General features: G+C 34.8%; 1 protein-coding gene across 10 annotated transcripts in view; it reads left to right on the plus strand.

The window, feature by feature from the left end:
• LOC145680650 (uncharacterized) overlaps positions 1-18124 on the plus strand; it is a 191181-nt gene that overhangs the window by 25668 nt on the left and 147389 nt on the right. For all 10 annotated transcript variants that reach the window (XM_081751363.1, XM_081751360.1, XM_081751362.1 and 7 more), the window contains exon 3: positions 1906-2579. In XM_081751363.1, the coding sequence (XP_081607489.1) occupies positions 1906-2579 (674 nt within the window). The remainder of the gene's footprint in view (positions 1-1905; positions 2580-18124) is intronic.

Raw genomic sequence — 18124 nt, forward strand, 5'->3', positions numbered from 1 at the left:
TTTCTCTCAACCTTCTATGCGAAAGCTATGTCAAATGTTTTCAGATATTCTTGGTTTAACCCTGCTCATATCGTTTTTTCTTCTTCTTCTTCTAAATTTTTCCCTAGTTTTGGCTTATAAGGGAAGGTAACCGGATAATGGCATGTTTTGGGGACACTAAAATTTACAGTGGAACAATAAATCGCTAAAGCAGATGATTAATCATTGTAGTCTGTTTGTAGTTATAATATTTCCCGTATTTCCATCGCTTGTTAAATCGTTCTAGATTTAAAATATAAATAATGTATTCAATTTGCGACTTAAAATTACCGTAATTTTCTGTGTTGTAGCTGTTCTGTTTATCTTCAATGAAATTTTCATATTCATACTCCAATATTTATCGTTCAATTGTCACCCCTGACTGTCGCAAAAATACAGGGAAAATGATCCAGATCGAGGGGAATTCGTAAGGATCTAGGGTCATTTCTTAAACTTAGTTAAACAGTAGTGTACAAACGAATTATGTGCAAACTTTCACCCGATCCGGTTAAGTGCAGCAATAACCCACATAATACCCAAAACGATATCAAGTATAGATACCGAAGCTTAATTAGTATTGAAAATATATGACAACAGCTCATTTCTAAGTACTTCTAATTGCGTAATTTAGGAGTTCTCATCAACAAGAATACAAATAAGGATTTTTCTTCTTTAGGGGGATATTATACAATACAGGTGATTTACCTCATGATTGGAGATGATGTTCTTCTGAAATGTACATTAATTTCTATGTCAATACTTAAAATAATAGTAATACTGAAGAAGCACATTGTAATAATTGAAATATACTGTAAAATATTGATGTGCTAATGCTTAATTCATTTACGTTAAAATTTGAACTGGAATAGGCAGCTGTCATATTAGTGGACATAGGATGTAAGTCAAGTGTTCAGTTTCTTGTTAGTTATGTTCAAATATAACTGTGTTTTTAGCTGTTGCAGTACCACAAAGCTTGAGTTGTTTATTTTTTAAAATCTGTCAGACATGGAATAATACTCCATTATAAAAGGATTGGTGCTATTGATGTTCTCCGTAAAAGGAACAGTTCTCAGTGTAAAAGTCATTAACGTCACTACATATGCGAACAATTGCGCATACAAAAGTGCGATCACTGTAAATATCGGTTTCAGTGTTGTAACTTCATTATTAAAATTTATCACAGCCACTTCCATGCTCCCCCAAGTTAGACAATGTGTATAAACTTCTGTTGTATTTTCGGATATAAAAACAGATCTAATTCTCTTCTTCCGACAGTGAAGATGCTATTTTTCACATATACCTTTTCTATTTAACGTATTCAAAATAAATATAATACATTAGAAAAAAAGTACTATACAGTAAAATACACTTAAAGTTTTGGTTTATTATTAACTTGCTAGCTTTTTAAACACCAACGCTACTTTAAGTGATTTTTTATTGACGTAGCTAATCAAATTATTTTTCTAAGGTATCATATTTCCTTCAGTACGCTTACATGGAAGACATATAAGTCCAAGGTTTATATATATATATATATATATATATATATATATATATATATATATATATATATATATATATATATATATATATATATATATATATATATATATATATATATATATATATAATATATATAATATATATAATATATATAATATATATAATAAATAGATATACGTTAAAAAGTAGCAGCCTTTACTGTCGGAAGAAGAAAAACCGATATTTTTCGAAATATCACAGTGTGTATGTATATTGTGTCTCCTCAAAAACATGAAGATGAATGTGATAAATGTAAATAAGTGTTCTTTGTGCTTTTTAAATAGCTATATTATTTAGAATTGTAGATAATTTTACTCATTCTAAGTTATTATTTTACTTTTTTAGAATCCAGAAAGGGATAAATCTCGCAGGAATATAAATACAGTAAGCACGAAGGTAGATAAACGGCCTACACAAGCATCGGTATTTGTAAAACGCGAGAACGAGCAACAATATTATAACGAGTCAGAAAGTGTGGAAAATATATCAGGTAGCTTAGAACAGATACAGCAGACCACTGTACAGGCAGAGTTCGTAGAACCAAGTGATCTTCTCTCGATCAACATGAACGACAGTGATAGTTCCGGTACTCTTGCAATAAAGGCTGAACCTAGTGAAAGTGTGACTAGTTCTCAGTGCGATGCAACTAACTCATTCATTCTGCCTGAAAGTGTAAGTAATAGTGATGTTGAGAATACTGGAATGGATGTTGGGGAAAGTGACATGTATGGACATGAAAGTAGTGAGAATATGGGTGCAGAAGCCTATAATAATAGTGCCAGTGATTTTGCAAGGACGCCAGTTATAAATCCTAAAACGGAACCGGAGGAAGAAGAAATAATCCTCCTTTCCGATGAATCAGACTCGGAACAGACAGGACCAAGAATTAGTGCTGCTCCCCGTAATGTAAATCAACCTCCAAGAACTAAAACTCATGTGAGTCGATATGGTGGAAATAATTTACCAAATGTTAGCCAAAGAAATAATAGAGGTGCAAATGTTCCTGGGACACCACAAAGGTAAGTTGCGTATAGTTTTTATGTTATTATAGAAAAGCAAGACTTGTAAGAGAGACTGATAGGTATATGTTGTTTTGCAAGAAATTGTGTAAATTCGTCCTCTAGACATGACATCGCAAAATTTCTCATATTGAAACGTAAAGACGTGTCTCAATTTTGATTAACCAATCTTCGCTTAGGAATAGAATAGTTATATTTTCTTTAAGCTAGGTAGAGCTATAACGTCGCTAGCAGGAATGAAGATTATTTTATAAAATGACTCTTAAAATATTTATTCAAACACTTTTCAATGTTCTGAGATATCAGGCTGACTAGTACCGTCAGAATTTTTCACGAGAAAAACTAAAGTTAGCGTTCCCAGCAGAAAAAAACACGTACCGTACATGCGCATGTACAACATGCGCCTGGAAAACCCTTGAAATTGGAACACTGTTTTACGCCTGATCATGTGCTCATGTTTTTTAAAAACACTGCGTGTTCAGTCCCTGGAAACGGAAAAACACAGGTAAACAAGGAAGAAGTGAACACCTGGTTTGTACCTGGAAAACACATGTTTTGTACCTATAACCGAACGGAACATCTGTGGACTGCATGTTTTGCAACTGTTCTTAACGTGTTTTCTCTTCAACAGCAGCTGATCATCCGCTGAACATTGCATGTAAAAGGAAGAAGACCGGTGCTATTCTAGTATTGTTCGAGAGCACTGAACATGCAATGTACAGGGATCACAAACATGCAGTGAAAGGGGAACTGGAAATAGGCAGTTCAGACGACACAAACACTACATTTTTCGATTAGTTAATACTGAATGCACAGGTCCCAATTTCAAGATGGCAGCCATTATTTCAAACTAGCGGGCATCTACACTATAGGGCACAATTTTCTGTTTTTTAACCTGTCCCTGGTCTTTAGACCTACTAGCTATTTTCCATTTTGTAGTAATTATAAAATGTGTACACTGTTGAATGAAACTTGAGTTCGAAATTTTGCTGAAGGAATAAGAATCAAGACTGAATTTCCAGCAACACAGTGTTTCTAAACATACCAGTATCTGCTGCTGGTCCAGGAAAATATAAATTCGCACCTGCAAATTTCTACCCACACAGTGAGCCTTCCAATATTGTCGAGATTAGTCTGTTTTGCTGAAAATTCAAGAATTCATTCAAAAGCAACACGTAGCTGGACACTGCATGTACATGATGTTGATACAAGCAACATACACCTAACAACAAAACAGCTTTTTTTTTTTTTTTTTTTTTTTATTATGAGAAACCCATCTGAAAATGGCCTTTTCCCGGATTTAAATCTGTCTACCGGGCATGTTTCTTTTATATTTCAGACAGTGTACTGTTTCTCTGTAACCTGCAAATACATGCTGTCACTACATACCATGTACAGTTTATGTTTATACAACCCTTTTCTGCTAAAACAAACCACCTGGAAATCCTATTTTCCGTATTAAAAACATACCATGTACCAGCCATGTAAACGACAAACTCCTGCTAGATGAACAATTCTCTGGAACCTGCATGAACATTCGGCAATACAGGGAAAAAACAGCTCATGTTCACAGCAGATTTCTTTTGAAATTTAGCATAGCTGAAAATCACGTTAAAAAACGGAACACATTATATGTAATGTGCAGAAAATTTTCGTTCAACATTTAAAATACCGGCCGGCCTGGAACGCAAATGTACATGTTTACAATATCGGTGGAGTACAGTGTATGTGTTGGTACCATTACATACGCAGACACGTTTTCACTAAATACCACGTGCTACACATGAACTTACATTCGCTGATCTGCACATGTCTGCAGCCAGCAACATTTTCTTCTGAACATTCCATGTACATGCGCGTCGCACAGGTACTGATCAGTCAATGTGCAGTGCACACATGTGATTTCATGTCAGGACAAGAATTATTACATTTAAAAACAGGTGTTATTTCCCGGATAAGTGCCTGTTTCTGTTCCAAACCATTTACTTTACACGTAACACCTGTAGCACATGAGCAAAACATGCGAGAACAAGCACTGTACATTGCCTGTTTTCTCAAAAATTTTCATGAGGGTTCTAAGCAGAATATCACTCAAGTAACGTTGATAATTCTGATCAAGGCCGAAGTGACACTTGGACCCCGGCAAGAAGAGAAAAGTGAGCCTCCTGTCACATTTCATAATGTCCAGTAATAATAATAGTAATATTGGTAACAATTTTGAAGTCCTAAGTAATCTTGTTGCTTGGTGTGAAGGCGATATTCAGAACAAACATAATAAAAAATCAACCCTTACCCACATGCACCCCTATAGCAAAATAACTTCTACTTTTTGATACGACAAAATTATATATTAGGTCATCAAAGTTAATAAGTTGTAGTATCTCATGTTCGATAAGTCGTTAAATTTAGATGGTGTGCCATACAGTTAATTAATTCATTCTTTATATAATGACGCCTCGTTGGATGACCATAATTTCATTTTAGGAATTGAACATTGACCACAGGCATTAGTAACCATCATTGAAAGAATTATTATTATAGCAATTAAACGAAACGAGGTTCAATAATAATTTTTATTACCCTTATTTTGTGTAACGGAAGCTTGAAGATAACAAGTGACAGAACTGATTAAGATTACTAACAAAATTGTAAGTTGTTTCCTTCTATATTTACATAAAATACTTTGGATCAAGTAAAATATTTAAGATTACGTAATGTTTTATGTCGAAAACTGAAATTTTGTTTCGTTTCTCTAATGAGTAAAACTTCTAAGGAAACTGTACTTATTAAAGAGTGGCGACTCAAGGCTGCTGCAGGGATCGTCGTTACCTTAAAAAGGTCTGTTTCTGATAGTTTACTTCCCTATGTAGATGAAAATACGCGTCGTCGGATGACTGTTAATGCTGTTCATTGTTAACAGGTGACTTATATATAATAACTTGTATATGCTCTAGTATGCATATTTAACATAGAAAAGGAATTTTTCTTGAATCTGGATGCAAGCTGAATTCCTTTACCAAGATGACTTACATCTTTGGCGTCTACGTAAATACGAACTTTACCACTGTGAATTAAGAGATTTTGCCTGTAATTTAAAGTAATAATAATAATAATAATAATAATAATAATAAAAGAAAAATCTGTGTTAACTTGCACTCTAAGTTTCTTTTCAATGTATATTCATGATTATGTTAAAATCGTCTTACAAATACAGAGCGTTCAAAAAGTCTCTATACACCTGAATTGTCACATATTCAAAGCAACGAGAAAATTATTTTACTCAAAATTTATTATATTTTATGGCATAAAAGTACTATGTACAGGGCGTAGCATATACACACACATTTTAACACACATTTTTACAGCAAATGTTGGAAATGTCCCCCATGAGCCTCCAAACATGCTTGCACACGTTTCTTCCTGTTCTAAAATACTCTCACAAGTTGTTCAGTTGGAATGCTATGAGCAAAATCTCGAATAGCTGTTCCGAGTTCTTGTAGCGTGTGGGAGTTCCCTTTATAAACAGAATTCTTTGCATAACCCCAGAAGTAAAAATCCGGATTAGACCAGTCAGGAGACCGAGGTGGCCACAATTCCTTTGAAATTATTCGATCTCCAAAAACCTCTTGCAGTAATCTCATGGATTGGCGAGCTGTATGTGCTGTAGCGCCATCTTGTTGTATCCAAGCATTACGAATTTCGTCTTCCGTTAGTTCTCCCATGAACTGGTGAATAATTTCACAATAACGAGTTGAATCTATTGTTTGTCTGAAAAATATGGGCTGACTATTCTTCATCTGGATATTGCAATCTACATCCCTACCTTCTGGTCATGCAGAGGAACTTCATGTATGACATGTGGGTTTTCTGCACACCACAAACGTGAGTTCTGGGCATTGACGTAACCTGATAAATGGAACCAGGCCTCATCAGTAAAAAAAACATTATCCAAAACATCGTCAGACAAACCGTGTAAACCATTCGCAATACTGCACTCGTTTTACACTGTCGGGAGGAAGTAACTGCTGCACCGCTCTCACCTTATACGGGATAAGACGCAGTTTGTTACGAACCGCCTTTTGTGCCGTACCAACACTTATTGCTTCTTCCTGGGCAAGTTTTCGAAGTGGTTTATGGGGGCTACGTTGCATTGCATCCGATATGTGTAGCATTTTTTCTTCGTCGAACACTGACGGTCTACCACTTCGATCATAGTCCATTACCGTTCCAATGTCTTTAAATTTATCGATCAGTTCCCTTACAGTGTGACGATTCGGAACAGGTGTATCCGGAAACCTAGCTGCAAACTTATCTTTGACTGTCTGTTTGTACTCACCTTGTTCACGGAACACATGTTCAACCAGGAATATTCGTTGTTCCAAAGTTAACACCACTGTTTCAGAGACCGCTAACTAGATGCAACAATCACTTCAATGTCACTTTGCCGACTGGAATCTAAGAAAGGAACTTCACGCAAGGCGATAATATAGCAGTATTGCAAACCTTCGCATAAAATTTTATTTCATGTGACTTTGAATGCGACTTTGACTTGCCACGATTCAGGCGTATAGAGACTTTTTGAACGCTCTGTAGTACTAATTTGCTGATAAATCTTATTGTTATACAAACTGCTTGAATCCATCTTGAATTCTCTGGAAACTATAACGGTTTTTTCTTGAGTGTAGCAATAGTACTTGTTTTACAGTGTGGTCCAATACAATATTTATCTGTGTTTAGGTGACTTATTATCTGCCTCTTTATTACCTACATCGATACCTGTCTTTCTAACTTTGCTTTATTTGCTGTACAAGATACTGCATAAGTAGGTGACCACTCCGACTTACCCATATTACGTCATTTCTGATAAAACGTGGCACTTGGACGTTTTTAGATTGTTGGTTGGATTTGAATTTAGCGTCTCTTTCAGCAGTGAGACTATGTGAGACGTGCGCCTATAATTTAATGTGGAATCCGAACCACATAGCTCCGCTAGGAATCGAATTCAGGTCTTCCATAGGATGCTTTCAGTAAGGTGGCTTAAGGAGTTTTCAGAGTACAATAACTTAGTTAATATTGCGTACACAAAACAAAGAAATATATATTTATTTAATTCCAGTATTGTGTACACAAAACGAAGAAATACATATTTATTTGATTCCAGATGCTGTTCTTTTAAACTAACATAATGGAAATTTCTGTTCTCAAATAAATTACTTGCCTCCACCTTACACAAGAGTTTGAAATTTATATTAAACTTGGAAATAGTGAAAACTTTGCAAAATCATATAAACATTTTAAACTACGAGTATTTCGTAATTACTGCATTAAGTGAATGTCTCTAATTGAACGTGTCACCGAAGAAAGGAAACATTCCGTTTAGCTGATTTTGACAAAATAATAACAATAAAAAGACCTTATAATTATATGGGCGCTTGAGAGGATGATTTAAATTAACAAAAAATTGGCTACTTACCGATGAATCCTCCCTTGGAAAGCCTAAGCACTTTTTAGACGTTTCGGAACTCACAGCTGGTTCCTTCCTCACTGGCAAGTTGAAAGGGATTAAAACGGATAGGAGATAAAAGGTGTAAAACAAGGAATACATACTACTAAATAAATAAATGTAATGTAAAGAGTCGATCCTGAGATGAACGAGCAAAGCGAAGTACAAAAAGAGTGGACTGAATTAAAGAAAGCACGGCGTCTATGTTACGTCAATATTGTCAGATTCAAAGTAGGCATCAAAGGTAGGTATACCCATGTTCTATCAGTGTTGCCAGTATCAAGATTCAATACAGAAAGAATGATTCTTTAATTTTCCGTTGTTCTTTTGTTTTTTCCTGAACCTATTACTTTAACCTGTTTTATATTATGTGTATGTTTTTTAAATGAAGCGCCAAAGCTGACATGCCCTCTTGTGACTTTTTTGATTGTCTAATATGTTCCTTAATTCGAGTGTTAATATTGCATTTTGTTTGACCTATATATGAGGAGTCACATTCGCATTGAACGCGGTAAATGCCTGACTTATTTACTGGATCAACAAAATAACTTTTGAATCCGATGAGATGTTTTTGTAGACTTTTTGGGGAATACTTGAAGCAGATATGTTATGCTTTGCAAGAATACGTTGAATTTTTGTCTATAGTTGTGGAAAATAAGGAATTCCTATCAAAGTTTTTGCTTCTTTGGAAGAGACTGATTTGGGGGGCTTGCAGCGATCTACGTGTTTGATTATTAAGTAATCCAAGGCCAATATTTGGAAGAATTTCTTTCGCAGAACATTATTAATTTGTGATCGCCAAAAATATCTTAATGACGAAATTCAGTTTTTATACAAAATAGGACTAGAAAACGGTTATAAGTTGTGTATTTTACAAAAGTGGTTAATCAAACACATAGATCGTTGCAAGCCCCCAAAAACAGTCACTTCTAAAGAAGCAAAAACTTTGATAGGAATTCCTTATTTTCTACAACTATCGACAAAAATTCAACGTATTCTTGCAAAGCATAACATATCTGCTTCAAGTATCCCCAAGAAAGTCTACAAAAACATCTCACCGGATTCAAAAGTTGTTTTGTTGATCCACTAAACAAGTCAGGCATTTACCGCATTCAATGCGAATGTGACTCCTCTTATATAGGCCGCACAAAACGCAATATTAACACTTGAATGAAGGAACATATTAGACAATCAAAAAAGTCACAAGAAGAGGGCATGTCGGGTTTGGCGCTTCATTTAAAAAAAAAAAAAAAAAACATACATATAATATAAAACAGGTTAAGGTAATAGGTTCAGCAAAAACAAAAGAACAACGGAAGATTAAAGAATAATTCTTTCTGCATTGAACCTTGATACTGGCAACACTAATAGAACTTGGGTACCTACCTTTGATGCCTACTTTGAATCTGGCAATATTGACGTAACATAGACACCGTGCTTTCTTTAATTTAGTCCACTCTTTTTGTACTTCGCTTTGCTCGTTCATCTCAGGATCCGACTCTTTACATTACAAGGGGGGCGCGGTGGCTCAGTGGTAGAGCGTTCACCTCTGGTGCTTGGGGTCCCGGGTTCGATCCCAGCCTCCGCCAAGTGAACTTTGTGGTGGACAAACACCGTGCTCGTGGGTTTTCTCGGGGTTCTCCCGTTTCCTCCCACTTTCTTCATTCCACCATTTCACTCATCTCTTATCATCACCGTCTCCTTTAGCCTAACCGGCATAACCGTGGGACGTAAAACTTAAGGATTTCATTTTCATTTTTCTTTACATTACATTTATTTATTTAGTGGTATGTATTCCTTGTTTTACACTTTTTATCTCCTATCCGTTTTAATCCCTTTCAACTTGCCACTGAGGAAGGAACCAGCTGATAGTTCCGAAACGTCTAAAAAACGCTTAGGCTTTCCAAAGGAGAATTCATTGGTAAGTATCCAATATTTTGTTAAAATAAATAGACTTCTTGTTGGTCATAATATTTGTTTTCTTTAAATTTATGCCACTGAATACATGTCAAAACCATATGATTGTAAAGTTTATATTCTAAAAGCATGTACTACAACAACTGTTATAGTATTTAAGTGGTGCTGGAATATTTTCCTTTTTCAAATGAATCTAGAATAAGGTTCCATACTACTCCGCGATATGGTCATTTTTAAGGTAATTGCCATCCCTCTTCCTCCTCGAATTACCAAAAATCCTTCCTCAATGGGACCTTGCATTACAAATCCTATGGCTTGTCCAAATGTTAGGTTTCTGGATTTAAGCTAGGGATGGCCACATTTTCCGGAAAAACGGAAAACGGAAAATATTTTTTCCGGATACCGGAAAATTGAAAACGGAAAACGGAAAATTTTCCGGAAAATCGGAAAACGGAAAATTTTCCGGAAAATCGGAAGGCGGAAAATTTTCCGGAAAATCGGAAACGGAAAATTTTCCGGAAAGACGGAAGCGGAAAATTTTCCGGAAAATCGGAAACGGAAAATTTTCCGGAAAAACGGAAACGGAAAATTTTCCGGAAAAACGGAAACGGAAAATTTTCCGGAAAATCGGAAACGGAAAATTTCCGGAAAATCGGAAACGGAAAATTTCCGGAAAATCGGAAGGCGGAAAATTTTCCGGAAAAACGGAAATGGAAATTTTCCGGAAAACGTAAGACGGAAAATTTTCTGGAAAATGAAAACGTTCACTTGGAATAGTGACATTGGTCGTTTTACATTAAGAAATATAACGAAAAATGCTACGCGAAAACAACCTGTAAATGAGGCAATGCTCTTCACCATCTAGTGCTAAAGAAACGCAACTCAAACTTAACATTGGACAGGAGAGAAAAGATCGAGTAAATCAGCGACGAAACATTCCTTCCTCCTACATCTATTTGTACACTTGCTTAATCATGTACTTTTTTTGTTTGCGTGAGGGCTTGCAGATCATTCGTTTGCACCGGGAAATTCCCATCATGCGTGTGTTTCGGGGAATCCCCGATTATGCGTGTACCTGAGGGCAGAACTCTGGCAGTAGAGCTGGCAGTGTGTTATTAATACAACTGGTATGTTTATATTCCAACCATTTCTTCATTGCTTATCGTGATCACGGTGATCTCTCAAGGTCACAGATTCTGGGGGGCCGGGGGCAGCCCCCTCAAAGTTCATGTGGACCCCGCATTCTATTTATAAATATACAATATTTTGCACAATTTGAATTCAGTTTGTCTTAAAACCCTCATATATACCTTCTGCATCTGAATGGATCCACAAAGTTACAGAGAAATTGGCGCCCTAGATTGATTCTATAGAATCCACACGCAGTAGTATTGGCGGGAGTACACTACGTATTCCAACTGAGCTCAGGCGTTAGAACATCGGATTAACATTCAGAAGGCCGATGTTCGATTCGAGCACCCTATCGTCCCGATGTTTTTTTTTTTTTCTGTAAGTTTATTACTCAGTTACATCCGACCTGTGCCATAGACTTTTTAACCCTAAGATAAATTCAATTCTACTGATGTAATTCAATTTTACACTTTACCCTAGTGTTACCATCTTGCAACTATAAGCGTCACAAATTCCAAATACCGGTACTATTGAGATAAATACCATAGTATGTAGCACTACTTGAAACTAGCGCCAGCTATTCATATAATGATCTATTCCACATAATTCTCTTCGTAACTTTTTCCGCTACTTTCTCTTAAACTGAAGGACGATTCCACCTAGTTATCGATACATCAATTCAGTTCTCAATGCTGACTTATTATCTATGATTCTGTATGCATTTGAAAGTTTTACTTATTATTAGAGCAACCCAAAAGCATACAAAAGCATAAAAAGCATAATAGCCATTTACACATATGGTTGGTACCTTGAACATGGTTGTGGCTGTCTAAGGGTCCAGAAGAAACTAATTTTAAAAGCATAATTTTAGAAAATAAAGCGTAAAACATAATTTAAAAGATATAGCACAATTCTTTAAAAAATCTCTTTAACTTCAAGTTTAACATATTGTATTAATATTTTTAAGAAACAATATTTACAGTGCAAAATCATTAAGAACATAACAATGCAACAATGAAAAGCTTATTTTTATTTTTGTAAACTTTTTGGTCTAATCTTTTGACGTGGAGAAAAGAATAAAGGACAAAAAGAAGAAAACTTCCACCAACAATGAATAGTACACAAGAACTCCACACTATAATGTTATGTGTACCTCTTGAAGTTGAGCACTTTCTGTACTTATTGGTGGCATCTTTTACTTTCCCTTTCTGTATATATGCACCTCTAAGGCGCACACAAGTGATTAAAAAAAAAACTGACTCGAGTAAAGCCTCTCTTTACAGTGCATTAGGTAGAAAGTTCATTAAATATGAAAGAAACTGGTTGCATAAAATATTAATAAATAGATCAAGATATTTAGAATATTTAATGTATAGTAAATATTATACGTTATACTCGATTGATGTAAAACAATGATTGAAATTAATAATAAAGCATAATAAAGCATAATTTGGAAAAAAATAAAGCATAATGTGGGTTGCTCTACTTATTATTCTACATTCATGTTTTGTTACTAAATTGTGAACTCCTAATGCAATCAAAGTGTTTTATTATTATTATTATTATTATTATTATTATTATTATTATTATTATTATTATTATTAATTATTATTATTATTAATTATTATTATTATTATTTCATAAACGTAGATGATAATCTAGGTGCTGCTACTTCTATATCTCAGATTATCGCTTCACCTGGCGCACGCTCAAATGCATCTAAAGTAAGAGAAAGATCCCAGAAAAAATGTTTTACAAATAAGGGAACATAGTAGTACGTAAGAAACAGAAAAGAATTCTGTCTGATCTCAGAGACCCTAAACCTTGTTCTTCCGCAAGAGCAGAGGTGCTTGATAGTAAAATAAGTAATACGGTACCAAAGGATTCTTCTTCCTTTGTCTTTCGTTGAAGCAATTCGGTTTCTTGAATTTATGAATGAAGTAGAACCAAGTTACCACTCACCATCCAGGCAAACTGTAACTCGCCGTATTGAGGCCTTGTTTTCTAAGGAGAAGTGTGGCTGCGGAATCGATTGATTTGACAACAGATAGCTTGGCTTCGCAGGCTACGGAAAGTTATATTACAATCACAACCCACTATATGCTTCCATCTAAGTTCAATAAGTTCAGTCCTTCAAATAATTGAAATAGAAGTGAGGCACACAAGGGTAAACCTAACTCAGCACTTAGCACATGTTGCAGAGTAGTGGAATATTTTAGATAAAATACATGCAATTGTCTATGACAATGCTAGTAATATCACAAGTGCGGTACGAGAACTTCCGTATGTAAGCATATGTTGTTTTGCTCAGACCCTAAACTCTCTATAATTAAGGGACTTGCAATAGAGAAAATCGAGAAAATGTTAAGTGTTGTTATTCGGATTGTCTCCCACTTTAAATATAGTACGTTGGCAACGTCAGAACTGGAAAAACAGTAAAGGTTATTAGGATTGGAAGTACATTTCCTTATACAGCAAGTTAAAACTCGGTGGAACAGCATACATGAAATGCTTGAGAGATTGATAGATCAAAGAAGAGCTCTTAACAATGAATTATCAGATAGAAATGTAACAAAGACGTCAGATTGCAAGAAATTTAACCCTTTAAGGATGTCCAAAATTTTAGACTTTCACTCAAACAGCTACTGCTTCCTTACTATTTATCGTAGGATCATGGTTCATACCTCGTTTTTCTCACGATAGAGCATACTTACCAACGGTACCACGTATCGGTATCATAAACCTTAACCGGAAAATCGAAAAAAAACCGGAAATTTTCTGAAAAAATCACCCCTTCGTGACACTTGCGCCCCTCGGGCCCGTCCCCGGTTTCACGTAGGGATCTACACATAATCCTTATGCAAGTTTCAATCTGATATCTTGAAAACTAAAGGCGTGAAAAAGTTTTGAATTTTGCCATAAGAAAAAAGTCACGTCCCTTCGTAACACTTGGCGCCGCCAAGTTGACTATCCGGTTCCAAAACGCATCTGCGGTGTTCTTTGGTCCATCCTTGACTTGAAAAATTAAGAAAAAAAATCCCGGCTAAAATACCTGTTATAGAACCTAAATAAGCGGTCAAAGACGATAGTACGCCATGGTATATAAATATACCAGAACTCTTTAAAAGGTTAAACTCCCTACAGACTAGGGATGACTACATTTTCAGGGAAAACGGAAAACGGAATATAATTCTTCCGGAAACTGGAAAATTAGAAAGACGGAAAATTTTCCGGAAAAACGGAAACGGAAAATTTTCCGGAAAATCGGAAGACGGAAAATTTTTCGGAAAATCGGAAACGGAAAATTTTCCGGAAAATCGGAAGACGGAAAATTTTCCGGAAAAACGGAAACGGAAAATTTTCCGGAAAATCGGAAAACGAAAAATTTTCCGGAAAAAGGGAAACGGAAAATTTTCCGGAAAATCGGAAAACAAAATTTTCCGGAAAATCGGAAAACGGAAAATTTTCCGGAAAATCGGAAGACAGAAAATTTTCCGGAAAATCGGAAGACGGAAAATTTTCCGGAAAAACGGAAAACGGAAAATGTGATTTCCGGAAACCGGAAAACTCTTTTTCCGGAAATGGCCATCCCTAATTTAAGCAGTTTGGTCTGGGCGTTGAGCAATCAGTCAAGACTACTTCTTTATATATAGAGGTTTACGAGTAATGCCTTTCAAGAAATAAAAAAGTGAGTAGAATAAATAACGACGACCAACGTCTTCAGCTTGACCTTCCTGTACGCTGTGAGATGCACGTTCTTGCTTAAATCTGGTCTTAAATGACATGATCTACCAAGTTTCTCATGTGTAAATAAAGAAGTAGAAAAAACGAATGTCAAATTTGCATGTTTGTGTAAACATTTCCGGAATGTTCGCATGTTAAACATAGCTAATTTCCGTAAGAAATATCATATTCGCCACGGAATTCACTTAAATAGGTCGGGTAAGCGATATGTCTGTTCTAAACGTGTTGAGATCGTAATGGCAATCAATTCATAACATACTATCTCTCCCACACCTCTGCCTTATTCACTTCCTGTAAATAAAGCTTGGGAGAATAAAAGCAGTTCAGGTAATCCCTTTGACGAGTTTGTATTAAGCTGCAATGATGAAGCGCTTGAAGGTAACAGCTGCCTTAATGTTACGCCTGATAATTCTAACGAGCACTTAAGTCCTAGTGTAAATGACAAGAGCAGACACTCAGGAAATTGAGATCAGGTAACGTTGTAACTCCCATATTGAAAGAAAATATTGATCCGGTTGTTGATGTGAATTCAACAATCACCCAGACTTCAAACGTTAGCAATCGGCATTCGGTAAGAAAGAAAGAAAAAGAAAAAGAAAAAAAATAAATAAATAGAGATGAAAATTTTTTATGGTTAATATAACTCAAGAGTAATGCATATTTCATCAAAACGTTCAAGGTTTAACTATTGACAAAATAAACATTTTGGACGTTTTATTTTCTGAGTTCACAAATGACATTAGCGTTGTATGTATAACCGAACATTGGATGAAACAACATGAGATTATGCTAACAGGCATTTCTGAGTTTACATTAGCAACTGCATATTGTAGATCAAATATGCTAAGGGACGGGACTAGTGGTTATTGCAGAAAAGGTATTGAAACCAAAATAATAACAAAATTTTATTATTTCAATAGGGATAAACATTTTAAATTTTATATAGTTGAATTATTAGCTCATAACCTAGTCGTAATATGTGTTTATAGAACTCCTGACAGTGATTTAAATATTTTTATCCAAAACCTTGAGATAATTATGGACCATTTTACTCAGTATAATAAGCATGCTGTTATAATAGGGATCTGAATGTAAACTTCCTTGTAACTGATATCGATGATCAACTCACGCTATTCCTAAACACGTGTGACTTAACACCAATGGTCAATGTATCTACAAGAATAACATATCATAGTCGCAGCGCACTCGATCAATTACTTTATAACAAAAAATATATAAACAGCACTGTTACAGTCGTAAATGGTGGCTTCTCAGATCATGAAGCTCAATTATTTCATTTAAATATTCCCATTGTACAAAAAACTAATGAAAACAGACACACGAAAGTCAAATCTATATATACAAGGATCTGTAATGAAACAAATATCACCCATTTCAATTTTATACTAAGTAATGAATCCTGGGAGGAAATATACTCCAAAAAATCGATAAATGAAGCTTGGAACAGTTTTCATGACACATACACTCGTTACTTTAATGAGGCATTACCTAGTAAACTTCGCTTTATTCCAATAAAAATAAATAAATCTTGGATAACTCCAGCGATTAAATTTCTAGTAAGAAGTTAAGATCTTTAAATTTAGCATATAAGAGAGGTGAGTTAACGAGTAACATGACAGAGTACTATAAAATGCATTAAAAAAAAAAAAACTTACAAAATATTTTAAAATTGGCAAAAACACGATATTACTCAACACGCACAATAAAATCTGAAAATAAAACTGCCACATTATGGAGTATAGTAAAAGATAAAACGAATACTAAAGAACGATCAATTAAAGAAAACATACAACTCGAATCAAATGGCAAACTTACTAACGATCCATTTATCATTGCCAATCTTTTCAACAATCACTTTACGAATAAATATATATAAACGATGGATCCAAATAGTTAGCCTCCTTCAGAGCAGTTATTGTTTAACAAATTTAAAAAAAAAAACTCAGTGTTTCTCCGACCAGTATTGGAAAATGAGACTTCAGCAGTTATTAAACAATCTAAAAATAAATTGTCCACGGGTCTAGATGAAATACCAGTGTCCATAGTTAAAAGAAGTAGTATTCATTTAGCAAGACCATTGCATACTTAATAAATTTGTCTTTTCAACTCGGTAAATTTCCCGACAGATTAAAACATGCAAAAATTAAACCTCTACATAAGAAAGGCGCAAAAACAAATGCAGATAATTTTAGACCAATCTCAATTCTTTCTCGTTTCTCAAAGCTATTTGAATCTGCAATGTTCAACCAAATTCTTGCTTTTTTCCTCCAAGCACAACATTATTTCTACGTCGCAGCATGGATTTCAAAAGAGCAAATCAACAACTACAGCAATGTACAATTATATTGACAGGTACGGGAAGCGTTAGATAATGGGAAGATGTGTTTAGGTATTTTTTTGGACTTGTCAAAGACTTTTGATTTAGTACCTCATAATATGCTAATTGAGAAAATTAAAGCGTAAGGCTTACGCGGAATAGTAAATGACTGGTTAAAATCCTATAGGGAAAACCGGACTCAATCGGTCGAAATAATATACACGGATAAAGATATGTCATTCCGTAGTCATTTCTTGTCGCATTCCAATCCAGTTTTAAGCGGTGTTCCACAGGGCTCGGTTTTGGGACCTGTCCTTTTCCTGCTATACGTTAATGATCTTCCTAACTACATTCACTCAGTGGAGTCAACCTTATATGCAGATGATGTAAGTATTCTTATTACAGGAAAATTACGACACACTGCAACAGAAAATAAAAAAACAATCAATTACAAAAATGGTTTACTTTACACGATTTAAAAATAAATATAAAAAAATCGGTGGCATTAAACTTTCACCGTTTACGAAAGAAACGTACTCATAACATTAATGTATCAATCATGAATTCTGACTTTAAGTATGTAACTTCAACAAATTTCTTAGGTCTTCATATAAGTAACACCCTTACTTGGGATACCCACATAATGTCGTTTGCACAAAAACTCAATAACGTTTTCTATGCCTTGAAAGTTATTCAAAATATTTTGGATATAAATAGCTATAGAAACATTTATTTTGGTATCTTTCAATCTTCGTTAATGTACGGCATCATCATCTGGGGAAATGATTCAAGAAGTAAATTAATCTTCCGTATTTAAAAAAAAAAAAAAAAAAAAAAAAAAAAATGTCAGGGTATTAGCCAATGCGAGAATAAACGAACCATATAAAAAGTTTTTATAAGATTACAAATATT

This window comes from Thermobia domestica, chromosome 3 (assembly GCF_964235325.1).
Source record: "Thermobia domestica chromosome 3, izTheDome1.hap1.1, whole genome shotgun sequence".
In the NCBI taxonomy this organism is placed as follows: Eukaryota; Metazoa; Arthropoda; class Insecta; order Zygentoma; family Lepismatidae; genus Thermobia; species Thermobia domestica.